At 37.5% G+C, this 16,653-nt stretch overlaps 1 protein-coding gene across 1 annotated transcript in view; it reads left to right on the top strand.

The window, feature by feature from the left end:
- Positions 1-1,035: 1,035 nt before the first annotated feature.
- Positions 1,036-16,653, top strand: part of LOC133657051 (non-receptor tyrosine-protein kinase TYK2-like) — a 33,122-nt gene continuing 17,504 nt past the window's right edge. The window contains 9 exon segments of the mRNA XM_062057934.1: positions 1,036-1,179; positions 3,419-3,620; positions 3,790-3,913; positions 7,952-8,075; positions 8,203-8,366; positions 10,969-11,296; positions 11,357-11,458; positions 16,255-16,412; positions 16,480-16,597. Coding sequence (XP_061913918.1) covers positions 1,177-1,179; positions 3,419-3,620; positions 3,790-3,913; positions 7,952-8,075; positions 8,203-8,366; positions 10,969-11,296; positions 11,357-11,458; positions 16,255-16,412; positions 16,480-16,597 — 1,323 coding nt within the window. The 5' untranslated portion in view covers positions 1,036-1,176.

Consider the following 16,653-nt stretch of genomic DNA (forward strand, 5'->3'; position numbering starts at 1 on the left):
TATGAAGGATCTTTGACTTCTGTTTTGCTGTAGGTCTTAAAAACAGCAGGGTTCTCCTATCCAATATAAAATATGTGAATAGTGTTTTTGCAGTAAGTTATTAGATGCAGCAGAGTGTTCCTTCCTGTAATATCAGACCTTTGACTAGTGTAGTCTTTGAAAACAGCAGAGTTCTCATGTCCAATATAGGATCTTTGGCAGATGGTCCTTACGAAACAGCAGCAAGCACCTGTCGCATAGACGATCTTTGACTCGTTGGCGCAGTGGGTCCTTAAAAGCAGCAGCGTACTTCTGCTATGTAAACTGGTGAATACGCAGCTTCTATTATACAACAAATATGTGTGTAATTTCCTAATGAAGCCTTATAGCTTGACGTTCAACAACAAACAAATCTCCAGACGCTCCTCTTCGTTTTGTATCGTTTACTTGTCAACCTAATCATTCAAAAACGTAAAACAATAACGACGTGGGAACAAATGAATGGCAAAATAAAGAGAGTTTGTTACAGTAAGAAAGAGTTAGCAAAAGTAAGAGTAAGGTAAAAAAAAAACGGTGTGGCTCCATTCCCCGTACCTGACTGCCATTACCCATAATGCACTGTGTCCAAACCTTATTACCACACAGATCCTTCCGCCATATATGCAATTAAACACTTACGTCATCTTCACTGTTTTAAAGCAGTATAAAATAGTACGTCATCAAATTATTCAGACAAATGTAATGATTACAAATAAAGTGTACCTTATAATTATTCTAATCATGCAACATATACATTTTCGTATTATGCAAATAAAGTAAATAGTCCCCTTTTGGCTGAATAAACATAAAGCACCTTCCATAAAATGTGAATTATATTATTATATGACACACAGTAATGACTTTCTTTATTTTAATCATAAAGTATAATAAACCAAAAGCTACTTTAAATATTTAATTATGACCGATGTTTTGTTTTGTTTTTTAGTGTGCTTTGCGAGTAGTGTGCGTGTTTGCGCATGCTCGCTCGGTCTATCCACGTCACATCCGGTTATTGGTTTCAGGAAGTGTGAGGCCAAGATGAGGTAAAAAGAAGCTTGGTGAAAAGTTTTTCTTTTCTACAACTTTCTGCCCGCACAGCCGCGTTCAATGTAACCTCTTTTCAACAACTTCCTTTTGACAACTTTCTACCCGCGTTCAATGGTAAGCTCTTTTCCTGTTGCCGTGGTCTATCGCTGTTGCCATTATGGCAATGTAAAGATGTAATTAAATGTCAAACTCAAAGTCCTACTTGAAATGTATTTTGTCCTACTAACAATGAGAGCATTTCCGTACACGTTTTTTATTTTAATTTTCATTAAATTCATACACCTACTCTATTATATCAGTCTTAAAGTCCGAAATGTTCTGTCAATGTGTAGGTCGTTATTTGGATGTATTATAGCTAGTTTTGTGTGACGTCATTATTATTATTGTATATCATTATTATTTGGGCCTGGATAATCTTACAAAGAAGAGTATTAGAAGAAGAAAGAAAGTAAAAAGGGGGAAAAATACAATTAATAGATTTAAGTTGTGATTATGAAAATAAGGTGAAATTATTACTAGAATAAAGTAGAATAAAGTAAAGTACATTTTCCTGAAGGAATCAATAAAGTACTATCTATGTATTTAAAAACAAAATTGTAATATGAAATCGTATTATTACAAGAAAATAAGCCTTGAAACTGTACGTAGAATTTTTATGAATACTGTAAATTGAAAATGGTATTTGACATTATGAAATTATGATAGTTTTTTTTTGATCACATGAATTACATTTTTGAATTTGGATTAATCACAGGTGATTACCTGCCTGCAAAATTGAAATATTTGTACACAAATGCAGTTTTATTGACACAATGTCAACCAGGAACTTTTTAAAATGTTTTTCTTGAATGCATCACATTTATTTGCACAGAACTTTGGTAACCATTTGATGTAAAGTTACTGTAGGCTGTAATTTGGAGTGAAATTTACCAGTCAGAGTCTCCTCACTCATTTTTTTTTACTAACGTATACATTGATCTGTTTACTGAACGTTTAACGGTTAAGGTAAAATGAATTGCATGATAAATCCAAGTGAAGAGAATAGAATAAAATAGAAAGTACTTTATTGATCCCTGGGGGAAATTCAGCACCGCAGTTCGCTCACAATAGACAATAAACATTAAGGTATTTTTACATGTGAATAATATAAATACAGTCTATTATACAGCATTATTCACATGTGAATAATATAAATACAGTCTATTATACAGCATTATTCACATAAGTGCACATGATTAATGCGATAATTTTTTTGTGTTTAATTACATGAATTAACTTGTTAATTTTGACAGCCCTACAGAAAATATACAATTATTTAAAGGTAATAATAATGTTTTAATATTTTGACAAAAAACTTTTGGGAAAAATTTAGTCGAAAATGTTTTTAACATGTAATTGTTATTGTTACAATGATAAGAATAATATATAATGTTCTGATAATAATGTGTTTACATTACGTAAGAAATCAAATGAAAATAAGGGTTTAATTATTACAAGAATAAGGTCGTATTTTTTTAATTAATAATATCAATTTGTATTTTTAAATTTGAAATGATACATGGAATTATTAAAAATAGTTTTAAACAAAACTTGAAAATTGTACTCAACACAAGTTGTAATATTAACAGAACATATTACATTATTTTTATTATAATATTTTGTGAAAAATTTAAATGATACTTTAAGCTATGATTTTGTAGTATACAATTATTATTGTTTTAATATGACAACATTTATATTGTTCAGATAATAAGTGTCTAATATTATGAGGGAAAACAAATTAAATTGTTTAGAAATATAACAAGATCCATAGAAAATAAAGGTAAAGAAATACAATTTAAAAAAAAATAGAAAAGATTTTAAATAGAAAAAAGATTTTGTTTGGTGTGAGAAACACACACCGTGTAACAAAGTGATGTGAAAATTATGTGGAAAAAATGAGAAATTATACACGAAAAAAATCATGATATGAGCATAAACATTAAGATTATACAAAAAAAACATGACATAAAAAAATATACATTATTTTAACAGAACCATCAAAAGAAAAAAACATATATTAAATTGGAAGGAAAAAATTCCACCAGAAAATATAAAATTGTGCAAGAAAAAAGTTCATATTAATAGAAAATTTTATAATTTATGATAATATGGTTTCAATATGAGGGGTGAAACTCATTATTTTAGAATAATTAAGTCATAGTCACTGTTTACTTTTGTTCAATATTTATTTCTTAATTTGTGGCTAATGACATTTTTTGGTCAAAAAGCAGCTAAATATCACAAGTGCACTCTTATTTGTATACATTGTTGTGTGTTTCTAGCTAAACAATTATGTGTGTCTGTGTGTCAGTGGTGTGGCGTCATGCCTGGAAGATGGCGGTCATGGAGGCGTTCCAACCATAAGTCCCCTCCAGAGCTTCTTGAGGCCCCTCAGGGTCCCGGCATCCATGTTTACCTCTTCTGGAGCCCAGATGGAGAGCGTTATTTGTCCCATGTGACATCAGACAAGGTCAACGCAGAGCAGCTCTGTGTTTTGTCTGCGGAGGCTGTGGGTGAGACATCAACTCCATAATCCATGATGATGATGAAGTTTTTTCATAATCCATGATAATATTATGAAGTGTGATGATGATGAGGTTTTTTCCTAATGGATGATAATATGAAGTGATGATGTTTTTTCCTAATGGATGATAATATGAAGTGATGATGTTTTGCCACCAGGTGTAACTCCCGTCTTCCACGTGCTGTTTGCGCTGTACGAGCCTCTGTCCCGCTGCTGGTACAGTCCCAACCACGTCTTCAAGCCAGAGGACCCCTCCCGTCTGGTGCTGCACTACAGGATGAGGTAAGTCACACCGCTGCCTCTTCTGCTCTGGTACGCCTCGTTCGCACCTAACCTCTCTCAAGCTGTCTCGCTTCCCTTTGCAAGGGATCTCTGGTGCGCTCGAGCTTAAACTTCAACTCCAGTGTGAAAATGATCACAAAAAGCAAAAAGAAATGACAAATATAGTTGATTTCCAACATGCATTTAATATAACCATGTACAGTACAGTATAAAAGTTGGACACACCTTCTCCTCATTCAATGTGTTTTCTTTATTTCCATGACTATTTACATTGTAGATTGTCACATCAAAACTATGAATGAACACATGTGGAGTTATGTACTTAACACAAAAAGGTGAAATAACATATTCTATATATATATATATATATATATATATATATATATATATATATATATATATATATATATATATGCTTCTCACTTCACAGGTGTGCCTTATCAGGGTTGATTAGTGGAATGTCTTTCTTTATCAATGGGGTTGGGACCATCAGTTGTGTTGTGCATGAGAAGGTGTGTCCAAACCTTTGGCCTGTACTGTATGTTGACATAGTTGACTCAGGGATAGATCTTCTATCAATCAAAGTTTACTTATACAGTCCTAAATCACCAGTGTCCGAAAGGGCTGCACAAGCCACAACCACATCCTGGGCTCAGATCCCACATCAGGGCGAGAAAAAACTCAACCCAATGGGACAATGAGAAACCTTGGAGGGGACTGCAGATGTGGGACCCCCCCCCCCCCCCCCCCTCTATGGATCTAACATAATAGTGTGAGAGTCCAGTCCATAGTGGATCTAGCATAATAGTGTGAGAGTCCAGTCCATAGTGGATCTAACATAATATTGTGAGAGTCCAGTCCATAGTGGATCTAGCATAATATTGTGAGAGTCCAGTCCATAGTGGATCTAACATAATAGTGTGAGAGTCCAGTCCATAGTGGATCTAACATAATAGTGTGAGAGTCCAGTCCATAGTGGATCTAACATAATAGTGAGAGTCCAGTCCATAGTGGATCTAACATAATAGTGTGAGAGTCCAGTCCATAGTGGATCTAACATAATAGTGTGAGAGTCCAGTCCATAGTGGATCTAACATAATAGTGTGAGAGTCCAGTTCATAGTGGATCTAACATAATAGTGTGAGAGTCCAGTCCATAGTGGATCTAGCATAATAGTGTGAGAGTCCAGTCCATAGTGGATCTAACATAATATTGTGAGAGTCCAGTCCATAGTGGATCTAACATAATAGTGTGAGAGTCCAGTCCATAGTGGATCTAACATAATAGTGTGAGAGTCCAGTCCATAGTGGATCTCACATAATAGTGTGAGAGTCCAGTCCATAGTGGATCTAACATAATAGTGTGAGAGTCCAGTCCATAGTGGATCTAACATAATAGTGTGAGAGTCCAGTCCATAGTGGATCTAACATAATAGTGTGAGAGTCCAGTTCATAGTGGATCTAACATAATAGTGAGAGTCCAGTCCATAGTGGATCTAACATAATAGTGTGAGAGTCCAGTCCATAGTGGATCTAACATAATAGTGTGAGAGTCCAGTCCATAGTGGATCTAACATAATAGTGTGAGAGTCCAGTCCATAGTGGATCTAACATAATAGTGTGAGAGTCCAGTCCATAGTGGATCTAACATAATAGTGTGAGAGTCCAGTTCATAGTGGATCTAACATAATAGTGAGAGTCCAGTCCATAGTGGATCTAACATAATAGTGAGAGTCCAGTCCATAGTGGGGCCAGCAGGAGACCATCTTGAGTGGAGACAGGTCAGCAGCGCAGATACGTCATCAACTGATGCACAGATGAGCGGTCCACCTTGGGTCCTGACTTTGAACAGCTAGCGCATCATCTGTGGTCACCTGATAACCTCTCCACGCATGAGAGGGGGGCAGAGCAGAGAAGAGAGACGGCAGATCAACTGGTCTAAAAAGGGAGTCTATTTAAAGGCTAGAGTATACAAATGAGTTTTAAGATGGGACTTAAATGCTTCTATTGAGGTAGCATCTCTAACTGTTACTGCTAGAACATTCCAGAGTACATTACAGGAAAACGCTCTATAGCACACAGATTTTTTTGGGCTCTGGGAATCACTAATAAGCCGGAGTTCTTAGAACGCATATTTCTTGCTGGGACTATGGTACAATACAATCAGCAAGATAGACCCTTTAGTATTTTATACCCAAGTAGTACAACCTTAAAGTCACATCTCAAGTGCACAGGAAGCCAGTGCAGGTGAGAGAACAGAGCTGTTGCTCTTTAGAAGTATATTGTTGGAAGCTTTTTGTAAAATCTAAGAGAGTAAATATTAGGGATGGGCATCTTACAACAACTCACGATTCCATTTGATTCTGACACTTAAGGTGACAAATCGATTCAGAATCGATTCTTGATTCAAACCGCTTCTCACTGATTCTCACAATGTATTATTTGGTCAAAAAGTGATAGTAAAACATTTTCAAAACAGTTTCCAAAAGCTCCTCTTGGCTGCTGAAGGATCTCATATATGCACAGCTAGTAAAGGCAGCGATGGGGAGGGAATTTTTCAGCATTTATTCTTAAAAAAAAACAAAAATTGGAATAACTACCGTAATTTCCGGACTATAAGCCGCACCAGCTAAATTTAGGGGAAAATACAGATTGCTCCATATATAAGCCGCACCCGACTATAAGCCGCAGGGTTTTGATGTGTAATTAGCGTAGTATATAGGGGTTCCTGCTACCACGGAGGGGATTGTCGGGACAGAGATGACTGTTTGGGAACTCAAAGCGTCCCATTTATCAACAATAAATCTTTCAATCATTCAATCAAACTTTCACATCTTTGACATGGCGAACAGCATTCGTGCAGAGTACAAATAATACAACGCTGCAAAGTAATACAAAGTGCTCGCCTGTACGTTATCAAAATAACCAGCCTACCGGTATATGAAAAGTCAGTCTTTAATCATTGTGTCATCGTCTTCCTCCTGCGTACTAAAACCACCCAAATCCTCTTCGTCGATGTCGGAGAAGAACAGGCCGTATATAAGCCGCACCCTTGTATAAGCCGCAGGGACCAGAACGAGGGGGAAAAGTAGCGGCTTATAGTCCGGAAATTACGGTAATCGCGATTTGGATGCGAATACAATTTTTTGAGCACTCCTAGTATTTGTAGCAGAATATCACAAAGTTTTTCTTGCACAGCCGTTGGTCACATGACAAAAACATAAACAGCAAGTGTGTGCATTAAGTACACACACTTAGAAAGCCCAAAAGCAGTGAAGTAGTCACGTTGTGTAAATAGTAAATAAAAAGAGAATACAACAAATCCTTTTCAACTTATATTCAATTGAATAGACTGCAAAGACAAGATATTTCATGTTCACACTGACAAACTTTGTAATTTCTTGCAAATATTAGCTCATTTGGAATTTGATGCCTGCAACATGTTTCAAAAAAGCTGGCACAAGTGGCAAAAAAGAGTGAGAAGGTTGAGGAATGCTCATCAAAGACTTATTTGGAACATCCCACAGGTGAACAGGCTAATTGGGAACAGGTGGGTGCCATGATTGGGTATAAAAGCAGTGCGGGTACTAGACTGGCCTGCCTGTAGTCCAGACCTGTCTCCCATTGTGTGAGGGCTAAAATATGAGAAAGGAGACTGTTGAACAACTTAAGCTGTACATCAAGCAAGAATGGGAAAGAATTCCACTTCAAAAATGTGTCTCCTCACTTCCCAAACCTTTACTGAGTGTTGTTAAAAGGAAAGGCCATGTAACACACTGGGAAAAATGCCTTTTTTGCAATGTGTTGCTGCCATTCCATTCTAAAAAAGGAAGTTTCTCAGTGTGAACATGAAATATCTTGTCTTTGCAGTCTATTCAATTGAATATAAGTTGAAAAGGATTTGTTGTATTCTCTTTTTATTGACCATTTACACAACGTGACAACTTCACTGCTTTTGGGCTTTGTAGCTACAGAAGTGTGACTCTGGCCTGAATGTGACTGAAGTCTTGTCAACAATATTGTGTGTCTTTGTGTGCAGGTTTTACTTTCGTAACTGGCACGGACTAAACGACAGCGAGCCGCTTGTGACTCGTTTTGCTGTCGGCGGTGGCGGTGACGCACCTCTGCTTGAAATCACATCAGTGGAGTATTTATTTGCCCAGGTGCGTGTGTGTGCGGGTGTGTACGTACGTGTGTGTGTGCATGTGTCTCACACTTCTCACCACATGCCTTTTTGTGGTTCTGATTGTCTTTCGCTCTCTCTCCTCACTTCCTGTAATCCTCCAACAGGCCAAATATGACTTTGTCAATGAAATGATGGAAATGAAAAAGGTGGACAGGGAGGAGGAGCGAAGTCGCTTCCACAACGAGTGCCTGGGCATGGCCGTGCTGCACCTCATGCACCTGGCGCTGCAGACTGGCCGCACCTTGCGCAGCGTGGCTAAAAAGACCAGGTGAGAAGTTATCATCGGCACACAATTATGCTGCTATTTTTACACACTTAATTGCTTGTTGAACATGGTTCGTAAATAGAAATGTTTGTCTATTAAAGCAAATTCCTCCATAAGAAACAATGTAAATATGAATAATGGGTTGCAGCTTCAACAAAAGTCACTATTTTAGTGAAGGTTTGTACACGATACTATACAGTACTGTACAGCAAACAAACACAACACAACTTTCTCTTTATTAACAAGCTGAGACAACAACGACAAGCTCAACTGTGCTGTATGTGATGCTCTGCCAACACACACACAGAAGTCACTTTGGTGCCCTCACAAACGATTAGAAATCACAAAAATCCTTAACATTAAAGGGTAACTGCACTTTTTTTTGGAATTTTGCCTATCGTTCGCAATCATTATGAGAGACAAGAAGACAAAAGGTTTTTTATTTTTTGCATTGTGACTTGTAAAAAATCTGCTCATTCTTGGTGGCCAGCAATGCAGTTAATGTTAGCGATCAATTCTACCTTTAAATCACTTTAAAAATGCTTTCAAAAAACGTCAACAATACTTCATTTACATTCCGTAACTTGTATAATAACCAAGCTGTAACGACATTGTCACTGTAAGAGTGAACACTGTAGAACTCTTTTTCTAGCCGACTAACACAGCTAACTACGGAAAGAGATAAGCTAGCTTCTACGTTAGCACAAAAGGCGTTTGAGTTTGTATTGATTGGTACCAAATTATTTTTGATTTATTAAATCAACATAAAAAACACAAAAATACATTAAATATCAATAGAGATCAGGGGTCACCAACGCGGTGCCCGCGGGCACCAGTTAGCCCGTAAGGACCAGATGAGTAGCCCGCTGGCCTGTTCTAAGAATAGCTCAAATAGCAGCACTTACCAGTGAGCTGCCTCTATTTTTTAAATTGTATTTATTTACTAGCAAGCTGGTCTCACTTTGCCCGACATTTTTAATTCTAAGAGAGACAAAACTCAAATAGAATTTGAAAATCCAAGAAAATATTTTAAAGACTTGGTCTTCACTTGTTTAAATAAATTCATTAATTTTTTTACTTTGCTTCTTATAACTTTCAGAAAGACAATTTTAGAGAAAAAAATACAACCTTAAAAATGATTTTAGGATTTTTAAACACATATACCTTTTTACCTTTTAAATTCCTTCCTCTTCTTTCCTGACAATTTAAATCAATGTTCAAGTAAATTTTTTTTTTTAATTGTAAAGAATAATAAATACATTTTAATTGAATTCTTCATTTTAGCTTCTGTTTTTTGGACGAAGAATATTTGTGAAATAATTCTTCAAACTTATTATGATTAAAATTCAAAAAAATTATTCTGGCAAATCTAGAAAATCTGTAGAATCAAATTTAAATCTTATTTCAAAGTCTTTTGAATTTCTTTTAAAAATTTTGTTCTGGAAAATCTAGAAGAAATAATGATTTGTCTTTGTTAGAAATATAGCTTGGTCCAATTTGTTATATATTCTAACAAAGTGTAGATTGGATTTTAACCTATTTAAAAAATGTCATTAAAATTCTAAAATGAATCTTAATCAGGAAAAATTACTATAATGTTCCATAAATTATTTTTTTAATTTTTTCAAAAAGATTCGAATTAGCTAGTTTTTCTCTTCTTTTTTTCGGTTGAATTTTGAATTTTAAAGAGTCGAAATTGAAGATAAACTATGTTTCAAAATTTAATTGTCATTTTTTTTGTGTTTTCTCCTCTTAAACTGTTCAATTAAGTGTAAATATCATTAATTATTAATAATAACATAGAGTTAAAGGTAAATTGAGCAAATTGGCTATTTCTGGCAATTTATTTAAGTGTGTATCAAACTGGTAGCCCTTCGCATTAATCACTACCCAAGAAGTAGCTCTTGCTTTCAAAAAGGTTGGTGACCCCTGATATAGATCAATACAGTCTGCAGGGATACAGTCCGTAAGCACACCTGATTGTATTTCTTTATGAAAAATAAATAAATAAATAAATAAAGTGACACAGATCTAAAAAAAAAAAAGTTGCCAGTCTAAACGCTCCAAAGTGCTTAAAAACTGATCTTTTGGAACCAGATTCAGGAGGGAGTCCTGAATCACATTGGAATCTGATCTTTTCAAATGTGACTTCAGTCTAAACGCTATGAGACCTGGATGTTACTTTTTCGTCAGCTTAGGGCGAGGTACGTCACTGGCGTGTGCCGGAAAGACACAGTCGCCAACCGAAGTGGATATTTCATCCGCTTTCGGTTTCTATTTAAGACAACCACATTTTTGGTGTATAACATGTCAATAGTGCGCAAATAACAGGCTGTAGGTCAGACCTGGGCAAATTAAGGCCCAGGGGCCGCATGGTGTATTTTTCCTCGGCCTAATTTACAGTTTTATTTGTTGTAATCTGTCCTATCACAACAATAACAACTACTGTAATTCTCTGACTATATTGTCTAATTTAGCTTTCCTAATACTTTGTGATTGTACAGGTGTACCTAATCAACTTGACATTGTAATGTACTGCCCCTTTAAAAATATTGTTATATACTTTTCTGCATTCAATATAATAAATCCAGATTTTCTTCTTCAGCTTTGAAACCTGCATCCCAAAATCTTTCGCCAAGCACATCTCTGAAGACAGGATCCTGACAAAAATTCGAATCCGGCGAATGTTTGGGAGGTTTGTCGTGGCCTACCAGCGCAACATGGACGGCAGGCAGCTGGACGCCAAGGAGATCATGTGCAAATACCTCTGCACCCTGGAGTACTTGGCGCCTGGTTTCGGCAGCGAGACCTTCTCGGCCAGCCTCCGGAGGCTGCGACAGGACGAGGACGCGGACGAAGATAACCACGTAGCGGCGTGTGAAATAATGGTCTCTGCCACCAGGGGGATCCAGTGGAGGACACACCAGCAGACGGTTTGTCCGATCATGGCTTAAAAATCCCTTTTTTCGCTAACCTCGTTTTTTTTACGGCAGATGAGTGATAAGTGGATCCACTTCTGTGATTTCCCGGACATTATTCACCTCGCCATCACTCAGGCTGACGTCTGCATCAGCACCCAGGACAACAAGTACATGGTGAGACCTATCTAAGTTTTCATAAAACTAACGTATTTTCCGGACCATAGGGATTATCGATGAGGGGTCTATTCAGGTCTATTTTCATACAAAAGGCTCACCGGATTATAAGGCGCATTAAAGGGGTCATATTATTATTATTATTTTCTAAATGTGAAAGACTTCCTTGTGGTCTACATCAGTGTTTTTGCCGCGGCACACTAGTGTGCCGTGAGATACAGTCTGGTGTGCCGTGGGAGATGATCTAATTTCACCTATTTGGGTTAAAAATATTTTTTGCAAACCAGTAATTATATTCTGCAAATGATGTGTTGTTGTTGAGTGTCGGTGCTGTCTAGAGCTCGGCAGAGTAACTGTGTAATACTCTTCCATATCAGTAGGTGGCAGCAGGTAGCTAATTGCTTTGTAGATGTCGGAAACAGCGGGAGGCAGGTAAAAAAGGTGTCTAATGCTTAAACCAAAAATAAACAAAAGGTGAGTGCCCCTAAGAAAAGGCATTGAAGCTTAGGGAAGGCTATGCAGAATGAAAGTAAAACTGAACTGGCTACAAAGTCTACAAAAACAAAATGCTGGACAACAGCAAAGACTTACTGTGGAGCAAAGACAATGTACATCCGAACATGACATGACAATCAACAATGTCCCCACAAAGAAGGATTAAAAACAAGTGAAATATTCTTGATTGCTAAAACAAAGTAGATGCGGGAAATATCGCTCAAAGGAAGACATGAAACTGCTACAGGAAAATACCAAAAAAAGAGAAAAAGCCACCAAAATAGGAGCGCAAGACAAGAAGTAAAACACTACACACAGGAAAACAGCAAAAAAGTCCAAATAAGTCAGGGTGTGATGTGACAGGTGGTGACAGTACACCTACTTTGAGACAAGAGCTATAGTGATGGTTATGCTTTAAAGTCATATCCAACAATTGTGACTGTCAACTGAGTTTAGTTTTTTAATGATTTCTGCTGGTGGTGTGCCTCTTGTGTTTTTTCAAAGCAAAAAATGTGCCTTGGCTCAAAAAATGTTGAAAAACACTGCTGTACATAACATGTAACGCTGGTTCTTTGCTCAAAATGTTGCATAGATGATGTTTTACACATCATCTTCAAGTCGCTTTCTGACAGTCTCTTCAGGATGGGCGGGTCTTATTTACATGCCTCCACTTGGACAGCGTCATCTTTGTTGTAGCGGTGTAGCGTGCAAGGACGGGAGTGGAAGAAGTGTCAAAAGATGGCGCTAACTGTTTTAATGACATTCACACTTTACTTCCATCAATAACAGAGCAGCATCTCCTCATCCGTGGCTCACTAGTGCAACAACAACACCCGAAATGTGTCCCGTGATAAACCGTCCGACCGGAACCCTCTAATAAGAAAAGTTCCTTGGGTGAATAATGTCAAGTCACTACACCGGTATGTTTTAGTGCTTTCATGGTGAGTTTACTGACAGATATAAGTAAGAACTTTACACTACTTTATATTAGAAATGGCAACAGTGGAGGATGAATGTCACATAACAAGAAGATAGAGAAAAAGAAGAAACTTATCAACTACGGTGTTGGTACGGAGTACAAAGGCAGACATGCGCAACTTTTCAGGACTTATGCAGATCCCAAATACACATCAGCAGGTAGCAGAAGTTGGTTTTGCATAATAATGTGAAACAAAACGCCAGATATGTTATAAAGTTTCACACACACGCTAGGTGTGGTGAAATTTGTCCTCTGCATTTGACCCATCTCTTTGTTCCACCCCCTGAAATGAGGGGAGCAGTGAGCAGCGGCGGTGGCCGTGCTCTGGAATCATTTTGGTGATTTAACCCCCAATTCCAACCCTTGATGCTGAGTGCCAAGCAGGGAGGTAATGGCTCCCATTCTTATAGTCTTTGGTATGACTCGGCCAGGGTTTGAACTCTCAACCTACCCACACACACACACACACACACACACACACACACACACAATACTGGTATCTCTGACTACGGTAGACGTAATGGGCTGACAATCCATCAAGCGGTGCGGCTTCAAAGTCGTACTAAAAACATTTTGACAGATTTTTGAGCGTCGTGTGTAATGTCCTTTATTTTCAGTGGAACATTTAACGTTTTGGTGTTGTTTACTGGCGTCATATTGGGTTAGGGTATCTCTTATGTGTGACTGCCATCTACTGGTCACACTTATCATTACACCATGTACCAAATAAAATTGCTTCGAGGTCGGTAAGCACAACCAGAATTATTCCGTACATTAGGCCCACCGGGTTATAAGGCGCACTGTTGAGTTTTGAGAAAATGAAAGGATTTTAAGTGCGCCTTATAGTCTGAATAATACGGTAATCAGATTTTTGCAAGTGAGCGAGCACAGAGGGGTTTGCTGAGCAATATTGTCACCTTTTATACGCATGACAGAATTGGTTTCTGACTCTATGGTTATCATCACACCTTCCCCTCTTTTCCGTCAATAGTGATCTTCTGCGGTGGACTCGCCAAATAAGGAAAAGGCAAAACACAACTGTGGAGTGATGCCACCACATAAAGAAAAGTGTGATGGTAACCATAGAACCAAGAATGAAACTGTTCTGCAACAAAGGAAATGGTCAAACTTTCATACTTAGCTTATTAAGTATAACCACTGTGTAATAAACTGAAATAAAATAACGCTAATTAGCATTTGAGGTATAACCACTGTGTAATAGACTCAAATAAAATAACGCTAATCAGCATTTGAGGTATAACCACTGTGTAATAAACAGAAATAAAATAACGCTAATCAGCATTTGAGGTATAACCACTGTCTAATAAACTGAAATAAAGTAACGCTAATTAGCATTTGAGGTGTAACCACTGTGTAATAGACTCAAATAAAATATCGCTAATTAGCATTTGAGGTATAACCACTGTGTAATAGACTCAAATAAAATATTGCTAATTAGCATTTGAGGTATAACCACTGTCTAATAAACTGAAATAAAGTAACGCTAATTAGCATTTGAGGTATAACCACTGTGTAATAGACTCAAATAAAATATCGCTAATTAGCATTTGAGGTATAACCACTGTGTAATAGACTCAAATAAAATATCGCTAATTAGCATTTGAGGTATAACCACTGTGTAATAGACTCAAATAAAATATCGCTAATTAGCATTTGAGGTATAACCACTGTGTAATAGACTCAAATAAAATAACGCTAATTAGCATTTGAGGTATAACCACTGTGTAATAGACTCAAATAAAATAACGCTAATTAGCATTTGAGGTATAACCACTGTGTAATAGACTCAAATAAAATAACGCTAATTAGCATTTGAGGTATAACCACTGTGTAATAGACTCGAATAAAGTACATTTACGTAGCTGTTGAAGTATAACCGCTGTGTATTCAAATAACTAATTCAAATGAAGTATAACCAGTGCAGTGTTTCCCATAAACTGCCAAGATAGCTGTGGCGGTGGGGGCGTGGCTATGGGCGTGGTCACCATGACATCATCGAGTAATTTGCATAATTTACTGCAATGATATGATTTTCTCTAAAAAGGCTCAAAAAATGTATACTTACTAATTAATAATAACAGTTTTGTTTTAAACGTCCATCCATCCATCCATTTTACAATATAATTACAACACTTTATGTACATATTTATATACAGATTTGAACAATAAGTTATTCACTGAAATATATTTATTAATTGTGGTTCTTACAAAAAATATATCTTATAAAAGCTAAAATGTCTCTTAAAGCTCTGCCCCTTTAATTATTGCATACTAAATAATTTAACTTTAGCCTACTACTACTACCATATTATTTACCAGCAACATAAAGTGAAACAGAGGCAGAGGTGTCCTGCCACAGTCAGTAACAAATAAACAGAAAACAGTAGTGGTCAAATACAAATAAGGCAACAAGAGAAGTATCCTACACTTCTCTTTTGTAAAGTAAATGTGAACAGCCGATATGGGCATCTACATCTACATCAACTATATGATTTGCCTGAGAAGCTGGACAGGACCAAAAAAAAAAAAAAAGTTTTTTAAAATTTTTTATTTGTGGCGGACGTAATTCTTTCGTGGCGGGCCGCCACAAATAAATGAATGTGTGGGAAACACTGCAGTGTGTAATAAAGTAAAATAACTTAGCCTTTGAAGTAGGGGCACTGTGTAATAACTTCAAATGAAATAACACTACTCAGTCTTTTGAAGACACATAATGGGGAAGGCAGATTGATTCTGTCCCCTAGTGGCCTTTTATAGGCATTGCCAAAATTGATTGGTTCCTTTTTCTGATTCCATGGTTACCGTCACAATATCCCACACGCTGTCTTTTAAAATGAATGTAAAGCAAGTTTTAAAAGCAAACTTCTTTTATTTTTGCAACAATAATTCCAAATGCTGAGTGTCTGAATGTTCAAGGATGGATGACAAATGTTTATTTACTTCCGCCCGAATGCAGCTGAGATAGGCTTTCAGCACCCCCCGCAAGCCCAAAAGGGACAAGCGGTAGAAAATGGATGGATGGATGGTTACCGTCACACTTTTTTCCTCTTTGCCAACACTGGTGCTCTTCGCCAAGCACAAAAAAAGCCATAGAGAATGATGTCATTGCATTCAGTTAGCAGCAAAAGTGTGATGATAACCATAAAACAGGAAATGGCCCAAAGCAGAGTTTCTACCGATGCGTAAATATTGTTAGTCCAATGCACATGTGAGCGCCTATTGGAGGTCACGCTGTGCTGCTGGTGTGTTTACAACGTGTGTAGGTGGCTTTTAAGCCGTGTCTTTGTCAATGTGCACGTAGGAGGTTGAGATGAGCTCCAGCCCGGAGGCCCGCTCCTTCATCTCGCTGCTAGATGGGTACTACCGGCTGACTGCGGACGCCCACCACTATCTCTGTCATGACGTGGCGCCCCCCAGGGTGCTGCTGAGTGAAGCTAATGGCCTGCACGGACCCATGCAGTGAGTTGTTTTGCTTCCCCCTCACGCCGTCACACATAAGCTCTCATGAAAGATGTTGTGTTTCCAGGGATGACTTTGTGCGACTCAAGTTGAGAAAGGAGGCGCCAGGCGAAGGAGCTTGTCTTGTGCGCTGGAGTCTTCTCTTCTATGACAGAATTATCCTGGCTGTGCTCGACAAGAACCAGGTGAGTCACGGCACGCTTTATAGGGGGGGACACATTTAAAATAGTTTCAAAGGTAC

Source organism: Entelurus aequoreus, linkage group LG09 (assembly GCF_033978785.1).
Source record: "Entelurus aequoreus isolate RoL-2023_Sb linkage group LG09, RoL_Eaeq_v1.1, whole genome shotgun sequence".
Classification (NCBI taxonomy): domain Eukaryota; kingdom Metazoa; phylum Chordata; class Actinopteri; order Syngnathiformes; family Syngnathidae; genus Entelurus; species Entelurus aequoreus.